General features: G+C 56.5%; 2 protein-coding genes across 5 annotated transcripts in view; one reads left to right on the top strand and one right to left on the bottom strand.

Annotated features, from left to right (window-relative positions):
• Window positions 1-3,931, bottom strand: part of TMPRSS3 (transmembrane serine protease 3) — a 32,134-nt gene extending 28,203 nt beyond the window's left edge. The window contains exon 1 of the mRNA XM_036219435.1: window positions 3,817-3,931. Within this exon, the coding sequence (XP_036075328.1) occupies window positions 3,817-3,910 (94 nt within the window). The 5' untranslated portion in view covers window positions 3,911-3,931. The remainder of the gene's footprint in view (window positions 1-3,816) is intronic.
• Window positions 3,932-12,854: 8,923 nt separating this feature from the next.
• The window catches only part of UBASH3A (ubiquitin associated and SH3 domain containing A), a 28,198-nt gene continuing 16,658 nt past the window's right edge, over window positions 12,855-24,394 (top strand). For 3 of the 4 annotated variants that reach the window (XM_036219512.1, XM_036219514.1, XM_036219513.1), the window contains exons 1-6: window positions 12,856-13,061; window positions 14,707-14,760; window positions 17,182-17,368; window positions 18,992-19,190; window positions 22,160-22,329; window positions 23,184-23,392. In XM_036219512.1, coding sequence (XP_036075405.1) covers window positions 12,949-13,061; window positions 14,707-14,760; window positions 17,182-17,368; window positions 18,992-19,190; window positions 22,160-22,329; window positions 23,184-23,392 — 932 coding nt within the window. In that variant the 5' untranslated portion in view covers window positions 12,856-12,948. Of the gene's footprint in view, window positions 13,062-14,706; window positions 14,761-17,181; window positions 17,369-18,991; window positions 19,191-22,159; window positions 22,330-23,183; window positions 23,393-24,394 lie in introns of all 4 variants that reach the window. The other variant, XM_016143456.2, reaches the window with a different exon arrangement.

The raw sequence follows: 24,394 nt of genomic DNA, 5'->3' as shown, positions 1-24,394 counted from the left end.
CAGCTCACAAGGACGTTTCCTGCAGAGGACGGTGGCCTGCCAGATGGGGCGCTCTGAGGAGAGGGAAAGCTGGGGCCTCTGAGGGGGTCACCAGATGACGTAGCACAAGGCTCATATTTCCCACGAGCCTTGTGCACAGAGACACCAATGGCCTTGGTTCCGTCTTTCAGAAGGTGTTGGCCGAGCAAACAGCCTCAGAAGACGGAGTGTCTCGTTCCAGCGCAAGGGGCAGGTTTATTTCCTGTCCAGCTTAATAAACATAACGTCTTCCTTTGGGGAAAATTCTGTACAGGTCTGTTCGTGGCCCGTTACTGAGATTCCCGTTTCCCTTAGCTGGGGGTTCCTCAGCTGTAGTGCAGACCTACTGTGTGCGGAAGGCACACCTGGCCCGCTGCACGTCACCTCCACGGGATTTGGCGGACAAGGGTAACTGACGCAAACAGGGTCTGTGTGGCGCTCGTGCTGTGAGTAACAAAGTCCTTTCCGTCTGACCCGGGAGTCTCGCGTCTTCTCCCGGCACCCACGGAACCGTGGCAGGCGGACTCGCTAGCTCGTGAGTAGGGTGAAGCCACAGACCCTTCCCAGTTCTCAAATGAAGAACCAGGCAGGTCGGGGAAAGGGAGACAGGGAAAGCATTCGGACCCCCAGAAGTACAACCGGGAGAAGGTCCGTCAGCACCCTTCGCTCTTCCGAGAATCGGCGAATTATCTCATCGATCCTGAAAAAACATCTGTGCCTTATGTTGTCTTCACTTAAAATTAGGAAGGTTGGGATGGACAGAGGGGAGGACACCTTCCAAGAGTCCCACCATCACTCAGGACGGGGACCGCCCCACCTCTCTCCGCCCCGGCTCCAAGGTACTGAGCAGAGACGGTCCCGGGGAAGAACCACAAGGACCTGTCCCTGCATCCTTCTGAAGCCACCACGTCACCCTCTGGGAAGAGGAGAAGAGTAAGCAGAAGCGGAGGGAAGGCGTGAAGGGAAGTAAGGGAATCCACGCAGCACACAGCCCTCCGCGACCGTGACCCGGACCGACACAGCGAGGAAGGAGAGGCGGACGGCCAGCTCTTCGCTCCAGCCGGGACGGGCCAGGGCGTCGCTCGCGGAGGTGTGCTGGGCACCCGGCGCCTGGTGCCTGGTGTAAGTGTTAGCAGAATGAACGAATGAATGGGTGGGTGGATGGATGGATGATGATAACGAAGGTGGCTTTATCTCAGGGTTAGAGAACAGTTCCTCTCAGGGCAACCAGCGTGTGGTCTCGAGTTAGCCGAGCTGACCCCCCTGGCCATGCTCCGTCACCCTCGGAAGCCTGCACCAAGAACGCCCCCTGCTGAGAGGCCCACCCAGCACGCACACTTGAAAGCGGCAGGAACCCCAAGAATGACCTCTCCCCTTTCCAGCTGTTCGCTATCTGAGCTGGGTTTAAGAAACGGGGCCACACCGTAGAGTCGAAGATTGTTGTTCAGGTGGACGGTCTGTGCCGGTGGCCCCCGTGGGCGCTGCCGCGGCCCCCTCCCTCCCTGGGCTGTCTCTGAGGGCGAGATGCTTAGCGTCTCGGCCAAGGAGGAATGCAAATGACAGACGAGCACAAAAGAACCTCCGCTCTCCCAGCGATGAGAAAATCACCAATTAGACATAACTTCATAGCAAGTTCGCAGTGACGTCACCGTCACCGTCACCACCATCACCCTTGTCACCACCATCACCATCGTCACCACCGTCACCATGGTCATCACCGTCACCACCATTGTCACCACCGTCACCATGGTCATCACCATCACCATCGTCATGTCACCACTGTCACCGTCACCATCGTCGTCACCATCGCCATCATCATCACTGTCACCGTTGTCACCGTCACCACCACCATCATCATTGTCACCATTGTGACGATTCCCACCGCAGCCCACAGTGAAAGGAAACGGACCCCCACTCATAGTTGGCATACGCGTCGGGTAAACTTTTGGAGAGTCAGATTTGAACCACGTACCAAAAGCTTAAAAACAGACGGGATTTTTAACCTAGCAATTCCGCGTCCAGGAATTTATCCTAGGATGTCATCATAGACGTACACAAATTTCTACCTGCAAGGGGACTCGGAAGAGCGGCGTGAAAATATCGATGCACAGGAAACAGCCCAAATGACCAACGGAGGGGACAGGTGACAACGAATGGCAGAGAGAATAGTTAAACAATAAAGGGGGTCAGCAAACATCGTCAACGAAGGGCAAGACAGCTCGTGTTTAAACTTTGTGGGCCGTGTGGTCCCTGTCACAACTACTCAGCTCTGCTAATGGCATTGAAGCCGTCATAGACAAGTGTGAATGCATGGATGTGTCTGCGTTCCAGTAAAACTTTATTTATAAACACAGCCAGTGGGCCAGATTTGGCCCCTGGGCCGAAGTGTGTCAACCTGTGAAGAATATTTAATTATCTAATGCCATGAAAAGATGAACATGATATCGTTACGTTAAATAGAAAAGCTTCAAAATAGTCCATTCCAAAGGGAATTGTAGATACATTGATAAGAAAAAGGCAAGAAACCCCATATAAAGTGCCGATAGGGTTATCTCTAGGTAATGGTAAAATCGTGGGCAATTTTTAAAAATCTTTTTGATTCTATTTTATAAATTTCTGTGATAAACAATACATTGTTTTATTTAAAAAGAAACGTTTTAGAAAGCTCTCGTTCCTTCCCACGACTAAGAATTAATCACGAAGAAATCATCGAAAATTCGCAGAGAGGGGTGCGTATGGCACCATTCGTGTTCATGTGATCATATTAACAATATTAGCAACGATGATACGTCAGATGATTAAATGGCTACGTAAATTACGCGTCTGCTTGCTGGAATGTGGCAATGCCATAAGAGACACATTTGTAACGACCAAGTGGCACACGGGAAAACGCCGCCTCTATCTGTAAGGCCCCGGCCTCCGTCTGCAGCGGGAGAGAACGCACGGCCGGGAGAGACCGGCAGAGCGCGAACGCACACGCGACCGCGGGGGAATCTGGCGGATCAGGCGGCTGCCGGGTACTTGTAAAGTTCACATTTATGTCGATTTCGGGGTCACGTTTTTAAATTGTGTGTCTTTTCTTTTACTCGAAACCTCTGCTCCCGCCTCCACACCCCCCACCAGCACCGCAACTGTCCAGGTGGTGGAGAAGGACTCATGAGGGCCCCCCTCCTCCACACTTCCTGGAACCTCAGCTAGAGCCCCGGGTGTCCCTCTCCCGGGCTCCGACTGCCTCCGGGACCGGTGAGCCACGGCTCACCTTGACGAACTGGCAGACTCGCCCAAAGATCCGAGTTCACAGGCATTGCGGAGTCACCGTTCCTCCGAGTGTCTGTGACCTGTTTACGAAACTCGCTTTCCCTCCTTGGATGCTGGGAGCAGCTCCGTCACCTACTCCTGGGTTTTAGTCTAGGCATCTAATACCTTCGGTGCCGTCTGGCTTATTTTAGGTTTTCTGGAAAGGCTGGTAAACATAGATTCTCGGGTCTTCCTGGAGGGCTCAGAGACTTCCCAGCCAGGATCTGACCCTTAACTCCCAGGGGCTGTTGGAGCCTCAACTTCCAGAAACTTCCATCCAGAGAATAGAAGCATCTATGTCCAGGGAGTCGCCACAGGGCCAAATAAAAGGACCCCTCTGATGCCCCTGGTCTGCTGGATTCTGAGGCAGGGGGTCACAGGCGTGCGGTTTATGAGTGTGACGGCTTCTCGTGAGCTATTTCTCCAGAGGGACACTAGGCCCCATTTGTCGTCTAGATGGGGGGTGGGGGGGGGCTGGAAACCACACCTGGTTCCACCTACCTGGAGCAACAGGACTTATCTTCAAATCGTCAAGGCCAAAGAGCGATCTGAAGGAGAAGGGGGCTTCGGCCGCGGGCGGGTCATTCTCCCCCATGGTGACGATCTCAGGGCCTCTGAGGTCTGCCTCCGCCTCCTTCGCCAGGAAGAACAGAAAGCAGTTTACGGCCCTATTTATAGTGTCAGAATCAAATGCATCTTTGTCATGTGAAATCTTTGAAATCTGACAATCCACGTAATGCGAATTCAATACCGATTCACCAGAACTATTCTTCCTGTGAGAACGCATTGTTTTTGGAGCCACAGCAGATAACAGAGAAACTTCTAGAGTTAATGAAAAACAATGAACTTAATTCTGCTAAACTAATGGCTTTCCCAATGTCTGATCTATCTTAAAATCAACTGAGGACACATCTTCACAGACACGTCGTTTTACTGTTTAGAAGTTACCGCATCACTGTCTTTCAGAAGATGAATTACATTCAAAGCGCGTTCCTTCTCTTCCGATCATTGCCGTTTGCCCCACACAAACACGACCCTCTGCCCGGGCATGTGATACCGGTGCCCTACTCAATACTCACATAAGGTCCACGCCCCCAAAATGCCAGGCAGGGGACACTCGCCCACAGTGTTTGTAGCTTCCCGTAAACACACCTCTTTCCTGGCTCTCCTAGGCGTGACCCAATTAAGAATGAAAGCGTCCTCTCCCGGCCCTCAGGTACCCAGCCCCCACCCTGCTGGAGGGAGGAGCGGCCAGGGACTGCCGGCGGGCGCCAAGGCTACACAGGGGCTCTGTGTCCTCCGAGAGAGTTTCCACAATCGCAAGGCCAAGGCCCAGAGCCGGAGCCCCTGGAAGCCGGTCCCAGTAACACTACGCGGGGCGGAGGGAGCAGGGGAAGGGTGACAGTCCCAGCTAACTCCGTTTGCCCTCCCCGGCACCAGGCACGACTTCTCTGGGGCTCAGGGGTCCCAACGGGCTCAGAAACGCAGGTACTTGGAGCACCTGCTTATTGTCTTTCTGTTTACTCATCATGGTGTTTGAAATTCTAAGGGAACTATTGAGCCTTTTAAGACAAACTTCGTTTTCCTGCCGTTGCGTGCTAAGCAAGAGTTATGCGCTAAAAATATTTCATTTCCATCACAAGAATAGCTTTGAAGAATATCTTAGAAAACTAATACAGCCACATCCAGCATTCTTGACCGATTCTTGCTGACAGCGGTTGGTTCCTATCAGCAGGAGGCAGATCACACAGCTTAACTTTACAACGAGGATAACCGCCAATGCCAAAACACTCCCGAAACACTGGACCCCGGCGAGGAGGTCCCTTCCCAAACAGGCCAGCGTCACAGGCTTCACAGCATCGAGGAACGATGAGGAGTCACCCACGGCAAGTGTCTTCCCTCCCGCTGCCCACTCTGCTTACCATTTCGGGAGCCGCCATCGTTAAAAGCAGAAATAGTTCCTTTTTTCATCATAAAAGCGGGCATGGAGGTGAGCGGGCTGCCAATCGGAAATGTTTCCACCAGGTCGCCCGGCCTCGTCGACCCAGTCGTCACAGCGAGCGGCGTTATCATGGGCGCCGTGTAACCCAACCTGCCGGCGGCTATCGGGTAGCCGTTGGCAGGATGGGAGGAGAAAACGTGGCTTCCTTTAATCAGGGAGTAAGGAAGGCAAACCCTTGCCGAAACGTCACACAAGAGAGGCTTAGACACACAGGCACTAGCAGGTAGTGCCCCGTGCTGAGGAAAACCACCAAAAGGGCAGGTAAAACGCTTTGGTGGGGGGTTTCTGTCCCCCCATGTGACTGAGCCCAAGCTTAGATTGCAGCTGCTCTGAAGACAAGTGACGGGGAGGGACCCTGCAGTGTTCCCACAGCCGGGGCTCCACGGAGACAATGCACACTCCGTCTGCAGGGGCCTCTTTGTCCCCAGGGGTTTCTGCACACCACACAGCTTTCCCTGAGAGCACTGCCCTGTCCCCAATGTGCCAGGGGACCGAGAGCCCCTTCAGCAGGCCAGTGGGTGCGAATCGTGCATTTGTTTGTTCAGCAAATATTTATGGGCCGTCTGTCATGAGCCAGGCCTCAAGACTCAGAGCAGATGGCGGAGGGAACAGAGCATTCACCTGTGGCCTCAGGTGGTGACAAATGCTAGGAGGGGCTGAGGCTGGGAGAGGCCGAGAGAGAGATGGGCCACGTGGTGGAGGAAGGCCTCTAGGGAGAAGCGATGTCTCAGGTGAGACCCCGATCATGGGATGGAGCGGCTCTCGTGGGCTGAGGGGAGGTTATTCCGACCAGGGTACCATTAATGCCAAAGACCCAGACAAGATGAGCTGGGGTGTGAAAGGAACCCCCAGAAAGCCCATGTGCCCAGAGAGGCGACCGGGCGGATCGCGGGGTCCAGGCCAGGGGCGGGATGCTGGTTTGATTTCTGTGTGCCGGAGGACCACGGAGCAGCCACGCGGGGCCACGTCAGAGTGTGTGCAGTGTGCAGCGGCTGCAGGAGTGGGGCCGGGGGCCTCAAAACCCCGGGGGGGCGAGGCTCCCGGAAACTGCTGCCACCATGGCCCGACCGGACCGGGGTGCTTGTGGTGCAGGGGAGGGTCGAGGTCTCGGTTTGGGGTTGTTTTGAAGGTGGAGCTGGCGGATCTGCTGACGGCACCGGTAGCCAAAGAGACACATTCAGCCAGTCACGGTTTGATTCAGCCACCCCTTTCCGCCTGCCAGCACCTGCCCAGCCTTTGCCGACGCCCTGGGGTTTGACACGGATGATCCTTCAAGCTCGTGCTCCTTTCCTGAGCACTCTCTGCACCCCCCGAACAAGTGCTCGCCCCCAAAGACAGTGACGGGACACTCAGAGCTTAATCTCTCTGCTTCTTCCTGAGTGGCAGGTGGTGCTCCCAGCCGGAGTGCGGCTCTTAAGGGAGGTTGTCCAGAGGTTTCCTCACAGCGCCTGGCATAGCGGTGGGTGTGCAATGGGGTCCGTGTGCACGGTGGGTGTGCAATGGGGCTCCGCGTGCACGGACAAGCTGATCGTGAACCGAGGCGGACCGACCACGCCGTGCAGACAGGCAGGAAGACAAGATGCGTGTTAAGACGTGCCGACATGTTGGCTTGTGTGTTACACGAGGTCAGAGGTGAGGGCCAGCCTGGGGGAGGGACCCGTGAGAAAGGCCGACTGTCCACCACCATAAAGTCGCCTCTCGGAAAGTTCGCCTACAATCAACTCCATCGAGCTCAAAACGAAATTCCTCAGACGCAGAAATCGGCTGACCTCGGGCTGATATTCACCGAGCCAGAGCCGGTGTCTTAAGGGGCCGTGGTTTGGGGGTTTGGGGGTTTGGGGGGCACATCCTGCCCAGAGGTCCAGGTGGGGTGTGCGCGTGCGTCCCCTCCGTGATCTCTTAGCGAGTAAAGGGAGGCTTCGGGGTCGGTCACAGGAGAAACTGCAGGTCAGAAGCTTTAGTATTTTCCCTGTTGGCCTCCGAAGATAACTCATCAAGCTAAGAAAAAGCGTTAAGCTGGACGAGCATTTTCCGACTTAGGCAATTCAGATTTTTAAAAAAGAGCAAGAGAGAAATTTACATTTTAATACATTATAAGCACAATTGCTCAAAAAGTAGTTTGTTATTTAGAAGAGAAAAATATATCTCAGCAGATCCTACATGTTAGACCCTGAATCTATTTTTCCCCTCTGAGTAACAAGCTTTGTCTGTTCTCAGATTTTCAAAGTTAAGATATATAATTCATTTGATTATATAATTATTTCATCCTTTGAATCCTCAAAGAAAAAAGATATTTTAAAACATAATTGACTTACATTTAAAGGTGAAATATTAAAGCCTTTTCCTCTGAAGTGGAGAGCAATACAAGGAGATGAAATATAGAGATATATATCATGTCTAGTCAGTGCGTGGAGTCAAAGCCAGGGCAAGGAAACCAAAAAAGAAGAAACAAAGAAGAAAAAATAAGAGGAAAAAATAGAAAATAAAATAGAAGAAAATAAAAAGGAAAAAGAAAGGAAAAAACTTTTAAAAGAAAAGACTATGTATTGGTAATAAATAAAGCTATCATTCATAGACACGATTATTATTAGGTATAGAATATCTTCAGAATTCTAAAGATAAATCATTAGAAGTGATAAGTAAGTTGAGGGAGACTTTGGGGTATAAGTTCAATGTAAAATCAGTAGTGTTTTGATTCACCAGCAACAAAGAATACAAACATAAAATTTTAAAAACATATAATTTACAGTGGCATCAAAAAAGTTCCAACACCCGAGAATAATCTAGTAAATACTGCAAGACCTCTACATAGAAAAGTACGTAATGGCAACTCTATGCCGGGAAATTCAACAACTTAGATAAAACGGTCAAATTCTTTGCAAAACAATTTAATAAAATGGAGAAAATGAGAATACCCCTATATCTGTTAAATAAATTAAATTCGTAATTTAAAACCTCTGAAAAAAGAAAATTCTAGGCCCGGATGATTCTACTAGTAAATTATTTCAAACATTTAAAAGAGAAATCACATCAATCTTACAAATGTTTGCTTCGGTGTTTGTAAACGAGCTTAGAGGAGATGCTTCCTAGCTCACATACGAGGCCACGGTGATGCTGGCCCGGGGGGGGGGGGCGGGGGGCGGCATTTGCCAGAGACCCAGAGACTTCCAGGGGGTGGGGACTTTCAGCGCCAAGACCAAGAAAGTCCGCAGGACAATCAGAGGGAGCGGGTCACCCCACGGCCACCAAAACCTCACAAGGAAATTGCAAGACGGGTAAAAACAACAGGCTAAGCTCATCTACAAACGTCAATGCAAAAATTCCAAAGAAAGTGTTTGCAAATCGGGTCTAGCAATGCATAACAAGGACAATAAACTACAACCGAGGAGGTTTATGGTAGGAGAGCAAGGCCGATTTAACATGCAGAAGTAGGTTGGTGTCCATTACCTCATTCACTGACTAAAGCAGGAAAACAATACGATCATCTCAACAGAGGCAGAGAAAGCATTTGATAGACCCAAGAGCTGTTAATGGATTTTTGAAAACACCTCAGTAAATAAACTAGGAGTGAAAAGGGATTTCCTTAATGCCGAGACAGCACCGTTACTCCACGTGGCTCTGGGGTCTTTGCTGGGACATGGCGAGAGGAAATGCAGTTTGCGAATCTTAGCGGGGGAGGGGAAAACTGTCACTATTTGAAGATTGCATAGGAAATCCAAAAGAATCTACGAAGTATTAGAATCCATAAGGGATCTGGGCCAGATTTTTGGATATACTGTCAATCTGTAAAAGTGAATTGTATTTCTATACTGGCAACAAACAAATGGAAGTAGAAATTATTTTTAAACAACAGCATCAAAAACATACAACACATGGAAATAGACTTGATGATGGAAGTAAGAGACACTGAGAACTGTGAGGCATTATTAAGATAAATAGAGAGCTACGCCATGTTCATGGATAGGAAGACTCGGTTAAATTGATCTGTAGATTCATCATAACGCCAAATAAAACCCCAGCAGGCTTTTTGGATTTTTTATTGGTGGAGAAATTATCAAGCCGCTTTTTATTGACCTAGTTTTCCTTTTCTAAATCGATCTTATTAACGTCTAATTTTCACACTCTAGAATGCACCCGTTAGTCGCAAATACCTGCTCTCACATGGTCACCACCAAGCCTAGAGTTTGGGGGTCGCCCCGCCCCCAAACCCCCTCGGACCCCAGCCTCGGGCAGCCGCTCACCTGCCCCCTGTCTCCACAGATCAGCTTCGCCTTGTGTAGAATGTCATTTAAATGAAATTATACAGTATGGACGATCTCGTGTCTGGCTTCTTTCAGTCAACATCATGTTTTTTTAATTCACACATGTCGTTGCAGGAATCGGCAGTGTGTTTCTTTTTCTGGCAAATGTTATTCATTCATTTAATATCCGTAATTTGTGCGTCCATCCGCTGGTGGGGGAACATTTGGGTTCTTCCAGGTTTGGCTCTGCTGTGAATAATGCCACCATGGGCAGGCGTACACATGTCCGCCTCTCTCTGTGTGCTCGCGCACGCCTCTCTCTCTGTGTGCTCGCGCGCGTGCACGCCTCTATGTGCTCGCGCACGCGCACGCCTCTCTTTGTGTGCTCGCGCACGCGCACGTCTCCTGTGTGCTCGCGCGCGTGCACGCCTCTCTCTATGTGCTCGCGCACGCGCACGCCTCTCTTTGTGTGCTCGCGCACGCGCACGTCTCCGTGTGGCCATGCATCTTCATTTCTCCTTCGTAGACAGTGAAGAGTGGATCGGCCATATAGAAGACATCTGTTGAACTTTAGAAGAAAGATCAAAATGTCCTCCGGAGTGGCTGGGCGCTGCGCGTCCCCGCCGCCCACGGCCGCGCCCTGTGCGTCCCGCCCCGATGCGTGGGCGTCCCAGCTGTTCCGCCGTCTGCTCCGCGCTTGGTATCGTCAGCCCTTCCGATTTCAGCTGTCCTAGTAAGTGTGTTGTGGTGTCACATTGTGGTTTCAACCGACGCCGATGACTGATCGTGCTGAATATCTTTTCACATCCTCTGTGGCCATTCATGTGTCTTCTATTGTCAATTGTCTAATTGGGTCTTTTCTCATTTTCAAACTGGATTGTTTTCCGATTGCTGATTATAAGAATGTGCGCGCACACGATAGATGCATGTATACACTATGTTATATTACGTTCAGGACGTGCTGGCTACAGCCCTCTGTCAGGCGTATGTAGACTGGTATTTTTCTCCCGATCTGTGACTTGCATTTTTATTTTCCTAATGGTATCTTTCAAAGAGCGAAAGTTGTCAATTTTGATGAAATCCAATTTATGAATTTTATTCTTTTACGATTCATGCTTTTTACATCCTAAGAAAGCTTCACAGAGTCCAACATACCAAAGAGTCTCTCCTTCAGAAATTTTAGCTTTTACATTAGGTCCGCAGCACGTTCATTTTTGTGCGTGTTGTGAGGTAAAGGTTGCGGTTCATACCCTTCCCCCATCAGCCTGCGGTTCTCCGGGACCGTTTGTTAAAATTATTACTCGTGCCGCTACCGAATTACCCTGGCCCCTTTGCTGAGAATCCACACATGGGGCTCCTCCCCTGCTCTCCAGCGGCGCACCATGACGCCCCGACTATCATGTTTACACGAAAATGCAGGGGGCCCAGAGGAGCCAGGACAATCCTGAAAAAGACAGAATCAGAGGGCGGAGCACGGTAGTCATGAAAACAGTGCAGTATGGACACAAAAACGAACAAATCAAGCGAGAGAACGTAATAGAGTCAGAAACGGACTGATACATATACAGCCGCCTGATTTATAACAAGCGCTACCATGATGGGCGGGGCCGAGGAAGGTCTGTGCAATGGGTGAAGGTGTGGGGAGATGCGTGAGGCTTTACCCCTCCCTCGCGCCACCCCAGAACTAACGCAGATGGATCACGGGGCTGCGTGCAGAAGCGGCGAAGCTTCCGGAAGAAGCCGCGGGAGGCTGCCCTCATCGGCGCTGGGTTAGCAGTGAATGATCGCTTGAACTGGGCACAGAACGTTCTCACCGTGAAAGACTGGCGAATTAACTTTCATTCATACTGAGAAATTTCGTTTCGCCCAAAGACATTATTACCAAGAGCTTAGAAAGGCGGGGCACGGCCTGCAAGAAATCATGACCGTTAAGTGCATCCCGCAGAAGACGACTCTCCAGAGTTTTCTCACGAATCGATAAGAAAAACCAAACAATGCCATTTTGAAAAGGCCAAGGATGTGCGGAGGGCCCGCCCCGAAGGGGTTATGTAAGTGGCCGAGAGCCTGTCCCATGGTGCTGAGCGTCGCTGCCGGCCGGGGCAGTGCCAGCTGGCAGCAGAGCGAGGTACCGGCGCGCCCGCCCGGCTGGCGACGCCCGGAGGACTGAGGGCGCAGCAGCGCGGACCCGGAGGAGCGCACCCCGGGCGCTCGCCCCCTGCTGGCGAGCGGGCAGATCGACGACCGCTTCGCGGAAACAGGTGGCGGCCTCTAACGAAACGCGCGCTTATCCCGTGACCCGACACCCCACTCCTGCCTGCGTCCCTAACAGAAAGGCGCTCGCGGGCACCAGAGGACGCGGACGAGACCGTCCACAGCAGCGAATCGGCTGAGAAATGAGAGATACCTCCTCCCTGGTGCCTTCGCGACATCGAACGCTACGCGACGAGGCAGCTCGCGAACCGCGGCGGCAGGCGTGAGGTGAATTAATGTCGCTCACGGGATTTTGGACAAAAGAAGCCAGACGCAGTTCTATTTACATAAGGGTCAAGAAATAGGCTAAGCTGAGGTACCAGTGAGCCTAGTGGTTCCCGTTCCCGGGCACGGGGGAGATCGCTAGGAGTCTGGAGGGGGTGTGGGCACGGCAGCTTCTGTGGTTCTGGTCAAGTTCCAGGGCGCCATGTCCCAGCACGGACGCTGCTGGTGCGCGAGGCTGAGCCCTCTTTCTCCGTGTGCACCCCCATCCCCGAGCTCCACCCCTGGACGCCAGCGACGAACACCCCCTCCTCCGGCTGTGACAACCAGACATGGCCAGCAGCCCCTGGGACAGGGACCAGGACTCCCCCCCGTTGAGGACGACCGTTGCACTGCTGTGTGTGAGTGCTCGCTTTATGAACACCCGCGGAGCTGCGCACATGTGCGTGGCTCGGCAACCTCACATTATTTAAAGGGTTCCCAAATCTGAGGAGTCCGTGAGTAACCGAAAGAAGCAGACACGTTAGTGTGAACATAGAAGGTGGATGTAGTAGTGTCATGTCTTCCCTGCAGATAAGGGGACGAAGATCCGGGCTCGTGCGGGGCTCTGCGGCTGGCAGGACCGGGGGCGAACCCCGCCCCTGCTCCTCCCAAACCCACCCCATGTCAGAGCAAAGGCTGATCCCACACAGGGACTGGCCTGCACCTCTGAACCCCAAACGGGGTTGCTAGATGCTGCACCCAAGCACCCCACAAAAAGAATTCTGAAAACCAATATCTCATGCAAACAGGATATCAACTTTTGTCAGAAAGATAAAAAAAAAAAAAAAGGCTTGAGGTTTTTCTTAGCAGCCTCGGCCCCTCCTGCGTCTCCCTCCTCCCTGGTTATCTGCTCACTTCAGAGCGAGGCAGGAAGAGATGGCAGCCGGGGAGACCCAGGTCTACGCGAAGGTCAACAGCAAGCTCAAGGGCCGCAGCGCCGCCTCGCTCCTGGACCCCCTGCTGGGGATGGGCTTCCCCGTGCACACCGCGTGAGTACTGCCCGGGCGCGTGCCAGCCCGGGCCCGACCCCGCTGGGGTCCCGGCCGGCCGCGGAGCTGCCGGCTGCAGGAGCTCTCACTTCCTGTGGAAGTCGTGCACCTTGCAGGGCCAGATGCGGTCACGAAATAAGCCCCACTCCGGCTTTTCACAAGCGACGGGGTCTTTGCCTTTTACAGACGAACCCTGCCTGCTGGCTGAGGGGGGACCCTGAAACCTCGGAACATGGGAAGCCAGGTGTTACTGCGGGGCCCCTGTGTCTCGGGGTTTGGAAGAGTTGGGGCCTAGTTGAACCCTCTCTGTAGGCAGCTCAGTGACTCCGAGATGACATTTCAACCGCCAACGTGAAAGGCCCCGCAGCCCGGGGGGTCTCCGGGGCTGGGACCTGTCGGGATGGGGGTAAACCCCTGGCCCTTAGGGAAAATCTCTTGAAGGTCTGATAATGAAACAGAATGGTTAGGTAACTACAGAGACAGAGTTAGCCAGATTCTCCTTACCCAAGGGAGACGGCCCCACGTAGAACGTTTTAACCGCGGGACCTGCCCCGTTCGAGCAGGGAGAAAGCTCCAAAAGCAGTGTGACCCCGATGCTGAGTCACAGCATCCACCGAAATGATGCCTCAGGCCCAGTCCTCACCTTACGATTATGATCAGCTGGGGCCTGTGAAACAGGCATCGGTCGTAGCGTGAGCAGAGCGCTCGCCGTGGGCCGGCCCCGCCCTGGGCGCCTGCTGCCCCGTGCAGATGGGGACGCTGAGGCCGGGGAGGGCAGGGCCGAGCCCCGCTGTGTAATACGCCCCTGAAGCCCACACTCCACCGCAGTGCTGACGCCGTAGGGTGTTCGCACACTCAGAGGCCCCCCTAATTTAAGCATGCTTTAAAGGTCCTCTTAGGCCGGGCGCCCCGGGGAAGGCTCCACGCCGAGGCCGCCCACAAAGTCCTCGCAGGCGGCACCGGGTCCCGCCTCGCCTCCAGCCGTGCGGGCTGAGCTCCTGAGCGGACCCCCTCAGCCACGTGCCATGCTGCCCTGTGCGGTCCCGTCCGGTTCAGTGCAAGTCAATGCACACCCGTCACGGTGACGAGTAGGGCGCAGGGACCCCCGGTCCTGTAGGGAGGCAAACGGACATGGTGACCACGTGGGCGACGGGGAAGTGCAGGGGGCCACACGTCCCCCCACAGTGGGTGGTCTGGAGACGGAGTCCAGAGGAGGAACGTGTGAGCTGAGCCGGAGGACCCATGGGCGCGTGGGCGCACAGCCCGGGTTGGCAAGAGGCACGAGGCAGGCCTGGGTTACGGCCCCTCACGGACCCGGCCCGGGGGCGGCCAGGGGAGACAGGACGGCAGGTGTGGGGGACCTCGGGGCACAAGCCCTGGACTCCGTGCCAAGGGCGGGAGGAGGGAGCGTCTGACGCACGTCGGTGGGGAGCAGGAGCAGGTCTGGCTTTTGAGGCCACAGGGAGGCCACGGAGAACAGAGGCCGGGGGGCCGCGTCCAGCCATGAAGCATAGCGGCCCAGCCCCTCGTGGGGGCCCCGAGGGTCCGCCGTGTGCCAGGGCTGCCCCCGTCCCCCGTCCCGCGTCCTGTCCCAAAGAATGGAAGGCGGGGTTCTGAATGCTCCTGGCACCCCGTGTCCCCACAGGCTGAAGGCGCTGGCGGCCACCGGAAGAAAGACGGCGGAAGTGGCTGCAGACTGGTGAGTGGGGCGGTCTCGCGGGTCTGGGGGCCGTGCGCCCAAGGACGCTGGAGTGCGGACCCCGGGAGGCGCCCAGCACCATCCGGGCTGCACAGAGCGGGGGCCGCCTCCACGCCTGTACCCCGGCACCGAGCGAAAGGAACAGAGAGCCCACATTTAAAATAGAAAGCAAAAGAGAAAGCACTTGGAACGAGGCTTTTCTCACTTAAATCTATGATTTAATCCAAGTATGACTGCGAGAGGAGAAAAAAGTTCATGTAATCTGTTGAGAGACTAGGGAAGAGTCCTTTTTGCTGATGTAGAGGTCGCCACTCTCTCGGGGCGTCCCATCGGGGGGAGAATTCACAGGGGTCGCAAACGCCCCCCTAACGCATGGGCACAGCGCACCTCGAGGGGGGCCGGGCGGCTGGGGCGCCGGGTGCGGAGCTGTGGTTCCAGGAGCCTCCGCACGGCCCAGCAGCGCGACTACACGCAGCCCACAGCTCTGGGCCACGGTCGTCAGCTCCGGAAATCTGCAGATGGCTCCTGGCTCTCTGAAACCCAGTCCCCCGAACGCGCCTTGACGCCACCGTCATGCCCCGGGCAGAGAGCGCCCTCTGGCTCGGCCCCAGAGCGGCCGGGCCGCGTGAGATCGCACAGCAAGGCCGGCCCCGCGGGCTGGGGCGCCCTCCGCAGAGCAGGGCGGCGGATGCTAACGGTGCGTCTTCGTGTCCAGCTTGTCCTCGGGGGACGCCCTTCGCCCTCCAGGACTCGAGGCCAACTGCAGAGCATGCAGGACAGAAGGGACGCAGGGTCCCCGGGCGAGGCCAGCTCCCAGTCACGCGAGTTTGAATCAGAAGCCAAGCCCGCCACCGCGAGGGCTGTTAGTTATGGCTCAGCCAAGGAGACAGGAAGTCGCAACGAGGATCAGGGCGACAGCAGGGTCCCCTGGACTCGGCCGAGAGGGGCCCAATTTCCCTGATGACCGGGAGGTAGAAGTCGAGATGCCATTAAACACAGGCACCTTCCAATGTGGGTGAGGGGGGGCGGGTGTGGTCACGGCAATCTGAGGTGTCCGTCAACACCGAAAGCGTGTGAGGCCGCCTGCCCTGGCAGGTCAGAGAAACACAAAAGGCCTAAAAAAAAGACCCTTAATTACAGTGTGAGAGAAAAAAGCAGTTCCAGTGCACACCAGCGCCGTGGGTGGTACATGTGTGTGCGTGGCAGGGCGTTACACGGCCCGAGGCTGGCCACGTGTGTGTGTCCACACGGGGCGCTCGTGACTAAAAAGTGCAGGTCGCAGACTCATTCGGCCGATGGCTTGCGATTTCCGTAAAACTCACCGGTGCTGTCTACGAGCTCGTCATTCGATCGTCTGGAGGAAGTGCGCCTCTGGGGGTGCCGCCAGGACGGGGGGGGGGGGCACCTTCCTCGATTGCTGGTGTTCACGTTCTCAGGGAGAATGGATTCGCGCAGAACTAAGGTTTTCCTATGTGGTTTCTGCTGCTTTCTAAACACTGTTATCTCATGAGCCACGTCCCTGAGTCATTAGACATTTTTCGAAATCGTAGTTTCTAACCAATGGGTAAGTAATTTGCTATCATTTATCTCGTTTTTTCCTTCTTCCCTATTATAAATAACCCTACGATAAATATTTTTTTGCATGCAGTTTTTTCTGCACTTCTTGCTTTTTCCTTTGTTTGTGGTTCTGGACGTAGAATTATTAGTTCGAACGGACCGTGAGGTTCAAGGCGCTTGGCGCGTGCTGGCGAATGGCTTCGTGTAAGGACTGCCCGGGTTCGTCCATGAGTCTCGCTGCAGGTTTGACACCATTGACTGTAACTGTCATCCTTTGAAAAATATTCTGGTCATTCGGCAGATGAGAAACGTGGTTGTTTTAATTACCGTTTTTATTATTAGTGACAATGAACTTGAATTTGGGGTTGTGTATCACTTTCCCCTATGTTTAAAACAACTTTCTGAATTGAAAGAAAACATGAGAGCCACCTAAATTTTGTCTCGTTCTTTGTGGGTTTTGTTCTCACGTTTAGTTTGAAGTTTGAGGTCAAGTTGAAACGTGAGTTTTTTTCCGCGCAAGTTTTTCAGCGCTCAGGAGGTGGCTGGAGCACCACGGGCATTGAAGACCAGGCCGCGAGTTTCGCTGCTGCCTTTCTCCTCCTCAATTTCTCGTTCTTTGCCTTGGGACTCAGACGAACCTGGGTCTGAGGCCTGAGTGGCCAGCGACCTGCTCTGTGGCCACACGAAGCCGCACGCTTGGCGCGTCTCGCCCGCAAGGCGTCCGCAGGGCTCATTTACACGGTGCGGGGCCCTCGCTGGCTCAGCCCGGCCTGCTACCCTGAGCCGCTCTCGTCACGCCTGCCCCTGAGAGGGAAGACTCTTCCGTCGCGACACTTGGTGAAAGCGGCCTGTTCTCTGCTGCAGGCTGCATTGTCACTGCGATGACCCTTCCCTAGACGACCCCATCCCCCAGGAGTACGCCCTCTTCCTCTGCCCCACGGGGCCGCTGCTGGACAAGCTCCAGGAGTTCCGGAGAGAGAGCCAGCGCCAGTGCACGAGGAACAGAGCTCACGAGGTCTTCCCCCACGTCACGCTCTGCGACTTCTTCACGGTGAGTGGGCCTGCGACGCCGTCGGTGGCCGGGCGGCGGCGGGGCGGACCCGGCGACCCCGCGACTCCCTCCCACAGGGCGGTCCGTGGCCGTGGGGCTCGCCGGCCTGGTCGCGTGAGGTGCCCTTGACCTCCCTCCTCACCTCCGTCTGCTCAGCTCCGAGTGGCCCTCCTGGACCCGGCTCGTTCACCGCCCCCCCTTTTCGAAGCGCTCCCCGGCTTCCCGCCTCCTTTGTGCCGATGCCCCTCGTGGCCCTTTTCCTGTTGTCTGATACTGTGTCCGGAGCCGCTGCGCACCCCTCACCGCGTGTCAGGGAAGGCGGGTGCTCCGCTCGCCCGAGCACCCCTGGCGAGCAGCAGGGCGCCTGGACAGAGGCCGCGCCAGCAGCGTGTGCCGAGTGACTGAGGAACGGTGGCCACCGGCCCGTCACAGTCGCGGGGCGTTTCCCGCCTCGGGGACTGGCCTGACTTAGAACATGGTGACGTAGATGGTGACGTAGGCAGCTCCACAGGGACCTGGGCAAGGGGAGAACGGCGTGGGGGGGGGGGGAGGCGCCCAAAGGAGAAGGAAGTGTGAGGATGGGAAGGGAGCGACAGAAGCCACTTCCTCTGCGGCTCCCGCCAGAGGAGGCCGGAGGGGACCCGCCCAGCCCGCCCCGGCAGCGAGCTCCCCAGGTGCCTGGGCCGGGAGCTGCCATGGTGGGGCGGGGTGGGGCCCTGTGGGACAGGTGTGCCGCGGAGGGGGGCGGCAGGGGACAAGCGGGAGTCTGTGTAGGTTCGGGGTCCTCCAGGGGATTCTTCGGGGGAAACGCCCGTGGAGGGTGCAGGGAGGGAAGGGTGCTCAGGGCGAGGCTTCGCACTCGCAGGCCTGACACCTGTGTGTGTGGGGGGGAGGGGACCAGCCTGCGGAGCCGCGCCCACACTGCCCTGCTCCCCGGGGAACCCGAGAGCCAAGACCCCATCGGGGGCGAGGACCAGCTCGGTCACCGCGGGAGTGTGGCCGTGGCCAGGCCTGCCATCGGCAGCCGGGGTGCGGGGTGCTGCCCGCCTTGCCCGGGCTCTGAGCAGTGCGTGGCTGCCTGGGGGCTCACGGCCCTGGGCCCCGAGTAGAGAGGGTGCCGGCTCCGGGGGTCAAGACGATGGGAGTGAGGGCCGGAGTCTAGTGTCGGGGGTTTCCAGCCAGAGCCCTGAGAGGTATCCCAGACCTGGAGCCTCCTTCCTAGAGGTTTCTTCCCACGGACCGGGCACAGGAGGAGCCGCCACCCCACTCACGTGGACTGGAGGCTCAGGAGGCCACGCGCTTTTTATCAATGACGTTAATGGGTGTAAAACTATAAACGGGGCCACTGTCACGCGGGGCCGGGGCCGCCATCCCGGAGGATCCGCCCCGTGCGTCTGTCTCATGCCTCAAACCTTCGGGACGTCAGAACAGGACGAAAGAACCTCGCTCTGGGGCCTGAGCGGCCTCGGGCCCCAAGGGACCGTTGGCACAGTTAACACGAAAGCAGATATCGTGACGCCCGGACCGAAAGCCAAAGCGCTGCTCGGGGCGGGTGTCGCTGTCGCGTGCTGTCGCGTGCCCAGCACCAGCAGCCACGCCCGCCCGCGGTTTCTCTCCCGCCAGTGCGAAGACCAGAAGGTGGAGCATCTCTACGAGGCCCTCAAGAGGGCCGGGGACAAGATGCTGGGCTCCTTCCCCTTGACGGTCCCCCTGGCCCTCCACTCCTCCATCAGCTACCTGGGCTTCTTTGTGAACGAGGGCTCTGCCGACGTCATCCGCGAATTCGCCAAGGCATTCGCCATGGAAGCAGCCGTCTTAGCAGGTAGGTGGCCCCAGCCCGTGCCACACGCAGGGCGGGGTTACAGAAGTGACCCCTCTGCGTCCGGGGCTTGGACACGGGGTGGGCTCCAAGGCCGCCGCACCGCCGTCCCTCGGTCTGCGACGGCCGGACAGCTGGCTGGACTGTGCCTTGGGGTGCACGAGCCGCCCCCTCCCAGGCCTCCTCCGCCCCCACTTCTTCCTTTTCCGTTGGCCACTTTGGCCTGGCCTTTCCCGGAGGTGAACAACGTGCCAGAGCCTCACGAGCCTGGCGTCACCATCGGGGGAGCGGACAGGTCGCGAGGGCCAGTGCCATCCCTCCCTCAGCGGGAGCGGCCGGCTCGCTTCGTGGCCGAGGATTCAGCAGACCCTTGCCAGCGGCCTGGGAACCGGCCCCAGGCGGGGGCACTTGTGGCTGTGGGGTGACGGGGACCGTAGGCTGGTGCGACCCTCCCAGCCCCACGCCCACGTGGACCTCTCCTCACGGGGGCAGCGCTGTGTGTGAAACACAGGTGCGAGCTGGATTAGTTTAACTTTTTAGATAGGAACTTAGTTTTCTCTCCTTGACTTTTTTTGGGGAAAAATGTTTTGACTCACTTTTAAAAACCAGCAAAATTCCCTGTTCTCCCAACGCCAGCCCTGGTCTGGAGGCTGAGGCTCCTGCTGGGGTCAGTGGGAAGAACCCCGGACTTGACCTCCGAAGACGGGACGTCTTCCCACGCCTCTGGGGAGTGGGGTGCCTTGATCAAGCCGCCTCCCCTCTCCGAGCCATCGCTCCTCCTCTGCGAAACGGCGAGGCTCTTGCTCTCCCAGGCCGCCGCCCACCCTGCGGAGCGCCCCATGGTCCCCGTGGTCCCCAGCTCTCACTCTGCTCTGTGTCCTCCACCGCCCTCCGCAGGCGACCCCACTGCCCCGCCTGCGCCCGGCCAGGCAAATAAATCCATGAACCCCAGACCCCTCCCGGGCGGCTGGCTTATCGTCTGGGGGTCGGATGTGCCGGGTTATGGTATAAACGCACCCCGTCTCCACGGGTTAGTCTCCTTCTGTGAACGCGAGTTTGAAGGATGGCTCTTCAGCCTCCTGCCGCTGAGAGAACAAAGCGGCCTCTGTGGTTCTGATACGGGGCGTCGGCCTCTCGCCTCAGCGCGCGCAGCCGGCGCTCACGCTTCACAGCCTCCCTCGCTCCAAAAAAAAGCGAGTCTTGTTGCCCCGTTTTAAAAATAGAGAGGCTGAGGCCGTGAAGGGTGAGGTGCCTGCCCGGGACCACCTGCCCGGGATCACCGTCCCAGGGTGAATAGTGTCCCCTAGAATTCGCAGCCTCGGAAAAGGACTCCGTTTGGAAACAGGGTCTTTGCGGGTGTAATTGGTTGCGGTGAGGGCACTCTGGGGTAGGTGGGCCCCAAACCCAGTGGCCGGCGTCCTTGTGAGAAGAGAGGATGCAGAGACTCGAGGAGGAGGCCGCGTGAAGGCAGAGACGGGGGGACGTGGACACCAGCCGCGCAATGCGGGGGCCCCTGCGGCGGGGGCGGCAGCCCCTCCCCGGGAGCCCCGGGCACTGGGCCTGCTGGCGCTCGACTTTGGACATCACTTTTCAGAACCGTGAGGGAACGAATTCCTGTCTCTTAAGCCACCCAGTTTGTGGCATTTGCGACACAGTCCCCGACCCAGCGGGTGCTTGATCCGGGCCGGGAGTCTAGCCCTGCCTCGCACCTCATGGTCCGGGTCGCGTACCAGCTGGCCACAGGGCCCGGGAGAGCATCGTGGACCCTGACCGGGCTCTGGCCTGCCCTCTGCTGCCCTGGGCCCTAGGCCCGACCTTGAGGGCACAGGAGGGACCGGCCACAGCTCCCAGGTGTCCCAGGTCCCTCTCGGGGCAAGAGTGTCCCTCCCCAGTGAGATGTCCCCGTGGGAATGAGGCCGTGGGCAGAAGAGGAGACGAGGGCCCGTTCAGAAGTCGGGTGTGACTCACCGACGACAGGGGTGGGTGGTCTTTCTCAGGCCGCAGCTGACACGTGGCGGGGCCGCCCCGCCCCCACCTCTGAGACGCCTCAGAGAAGGAGCTCCCCCGCCACCCACCCACTGCGCCGTGGTGTCTCACGCGGAGGGGGCAGCGTCGGTGGGGCCTCCGGGCTGCGCCCCAGGACGGGCCTGCAGCCCCCGACATGTTTCAGGGGAGGACAGGTCCCGCTCGTCGGCAGGCGCCCAGCAGGAGAGGCGGCAGATGGCTGGTGTTCACTGAAGTCTCCTGGGAACTGTGAGCTCAGGGGGCAGCCGGGAGCCCTGCCCAAGGTGGCAGGCCGCGTCCACGCCGGTCGCCCTGACACCGAGCTCTGAGCCATGCCTGTCCATCGCTGCCTCCCAGAACACTATCTACTTTGTGGCCCAGCTGAAGCCAGACTCCGGCCGGCCCGAGAACCCTGGGGTGAGAGGCGGGGGGCCACGAGGGCCGAGACCCCCAGGAAGACGGGGCTGGCTGCTCCCCGGCTCCTGCTCCCCCAGAGCGCGCCGAGGGTCAGAGGCTGCCATGTTTGACAGGGCCGCGTTGCCTCAGGCCTTTGCTCCCCGAGACTCTCAGTCGCCGACCTAGAGGGCGCCCCCACCAGCCCAGGCCACCAAGCACCCCGCACACCCCCGGGCACGAGGGGGAAGCTGCCTGCTCCCTACGTGTTGGCCAACTGCTTGAGCAGCCAGCTTGCAAGCTGATAGGCCCGAACCCCCCACACCCCTCCGTACCCTCCTCTTCCTACATCCTGTGCCCGGTATGCCCCTTGCGAGGGGTACTCTGAGCAATGGCACAGTGTGGGCGGCGTCCTTGCCTGGCCGAGAAAGCCGCGGTGCAGAGGGGGACACAGTGACAGAGGCGGGGGGTCCGCGCGTGAAGGTTCACGCTGCCAGGCCTGGGGTGCGGCCACCTGGGGGTGCCGTGCCGACAGCAGGTAAAGTCGGGCGCCCCCTGTCTCCCCGGACCCGCAGACTGCTCCGTGAAGCCGTGCACCAAGCAGCTGCACCTGACGCTGGCCCACAAGTTCTACCCCCACCACCAGAGGACGCTGGAGCAGCTGGCCGGAGCCCTGCACCCCGGCCACAGCTGCCAGTGGATCGCAGCGCTGTACTCCAGGGACATGCGCTTCGTGCACTACCAGGTAGGTGGGCTGCGTCCTCCCGGAGCTGACGGACGGACGCCGCCCCCCCACCCCCCGCCGGGTACTCACCCCGCAGCCTCCACTGGAGGTATCCTAGCAGAAGGAAGGACTTGATGCTTTCTCTAGAATCATGTCTTTTCCTGTGCAATCTGGAGCTAGCATTCTTTTATATATGTAAGTTGCAGACACATGGAAATGTTTTAGAAATGGAAACATTTCTCATAATAAAAATGGACTATTACATGGATTTATGAACACATCATGTTGCTTATTAATTTGTTTAAATAATGATGTGGGTAAAGCCTTAGTCCAAGGTTATCTCCTGCTGAATTCATAGAAAAAGAGAGAGGTGATAGATAGATGATAGATAGATATAGATAGATAATAATGATAGATAGAGATAGATGATAAGTAGGTGGATAGATGATAGGTAGATAGATAAATAATAGATGATAGATAATATAGATAGATGATATAGATAGATAGATAGATAGATAGAGAGATAGATAGAGAGAGAGAGAGATAGAGAGATAGATAGAGAGATAGAGATAGATAGATAGACAGACAGACAGACAGACGGACAGGCAGATGATACACGTAGAGGTAGATAGAAATGGATGATAGGTAGGTAGGTAGATAGAGAATGCAAGGCACCAACGTGTGTTCCCAAATTCACCCAGAGAACTCTGCGCGCACTCCGTTGTGCCCCGCAGCACCGTCAGACAGGCCGGGCCCCGTCCTGGAGACGCAGCCCGTCGGGGACCTGAAGGCAAGCGGCAGAGGTGATAGCCTTCCCGCTGTCTTCTCCGCCCGAAGTCCTCGCTTGAGGCTGAAAACAGCTGCATCTTTTCCAGACGCTGAGGGTCCTATTCCAGTACAAGCCCCAGAACGTGGACGAGCTGCCCCTCAGCCCCGGCGACTACATCTTCGTGGACCCCTGTCAGCAGCAGGAAGCCAGCGAGGGCTGGGTGATTGGCATCTCGCGGCGGACCGGCTGCAGGGGCTTCCTGCCGAAGAACTACACGGACCGCGCCAGAGAGTGTGACACCTGGGTCAAGCACAGGTGAGTGCCGCCTCTAGCGGCCGCCCGCACGTCTCCCCGGAGGGTCGGAGAGCCTCCGTCTGAAAACGGTGGTCACAGCGTCTGCTCGCTCTGCACCGTCCCGTCGTCGGTAAAGACTGCCTTCCTCATGCTGGCCACGTGACCCCTGCAGGTAGACGGTAAGCATCGGGGCTGACGGCGCTCAGAGAACGCGAATGACTCTGGGCCGCTTCAGAGGTCGTAATCCCAAGACGACTTCAGAATACCACGCGGTCCCTTAATGTGGACATAATAAATTATAATTAGAGGTCCTAAGCTAGGCTTTATTTATCCTTCTGCCCAGTGTATAAACCGTAAAGTCCAAAGGGTCATTCTTAGTTTTCTGTGGCTAGATATCAGATGACCGTAACAGCTAAAACCACGTGCGCTTATTATCTCGTAGTTGTCCTGGGTTAGGAGTCTGGGCAAGGCTTAGCTCAGGGTCTCCCAAGGCTGCAAGCAGGTTTGGCTGGGTCTGGGGCTTTCGTGAGGCTGGGGTCCTCTCTCAGGCTCACATGGTTGTCGGCAGAATTCATTTCCTCAAAGCTGTAGGACGCCTGGTGGCTTCTTCGTGTTCGGCTGCAATGTCTTAATTTCAGCATCTTTAGCATCATCTGGAGAGGCCAAGGATCCTCGAAATTGTCAAGTCCTGGTTCCTTTTGTTTAACGATTCTCCCTCCATTTCTCTCTCTCCGCGCGCATTTCACTGCAAGTGACGGGAAGAAATCAGTCCACGGCTTCGCCGCCTTGCGCAGCCGCGTCCTCCTCACGTGCAGGTTCTGCTCGCCGAGGACGATGCCTGCTTTTCCCCAGCACATAATAGCATCCCACTTCTGACACCAAATTCAGTCATCCGAGGTTTAACCAAAGAAGCGGAACCAGCGTATCATAGCGACACATATATAAAATAGATACTTTATGATTTTATACTTAACATATAATTATTAGTAATACAGTCATGAATTTCTATTGCGTCATATAATG

Source organism: Rousettus aegyptiacus, unplaced genomic scaffold, assembly GCF_014176215.1.
Source record: "Rousettus aegyptiacus isolate mRouAeg1 unplaced genomic scaffold, mRouAeg1.p scaffold_m13_p_4, whole genome shotgun sequence".
In the NCBI taxonomy this organism is placed as follows: Eukaryota; Metazoa; Chordata; class Mammalia; order Chiroptera; family Pteropodidae; genus Rousettus; species Rousettus aegyptiacus.
Note: the sequence above shows the minus strand (reverse complement) of the source record. Positions and strands in the feature narration are given on the sequence as shown.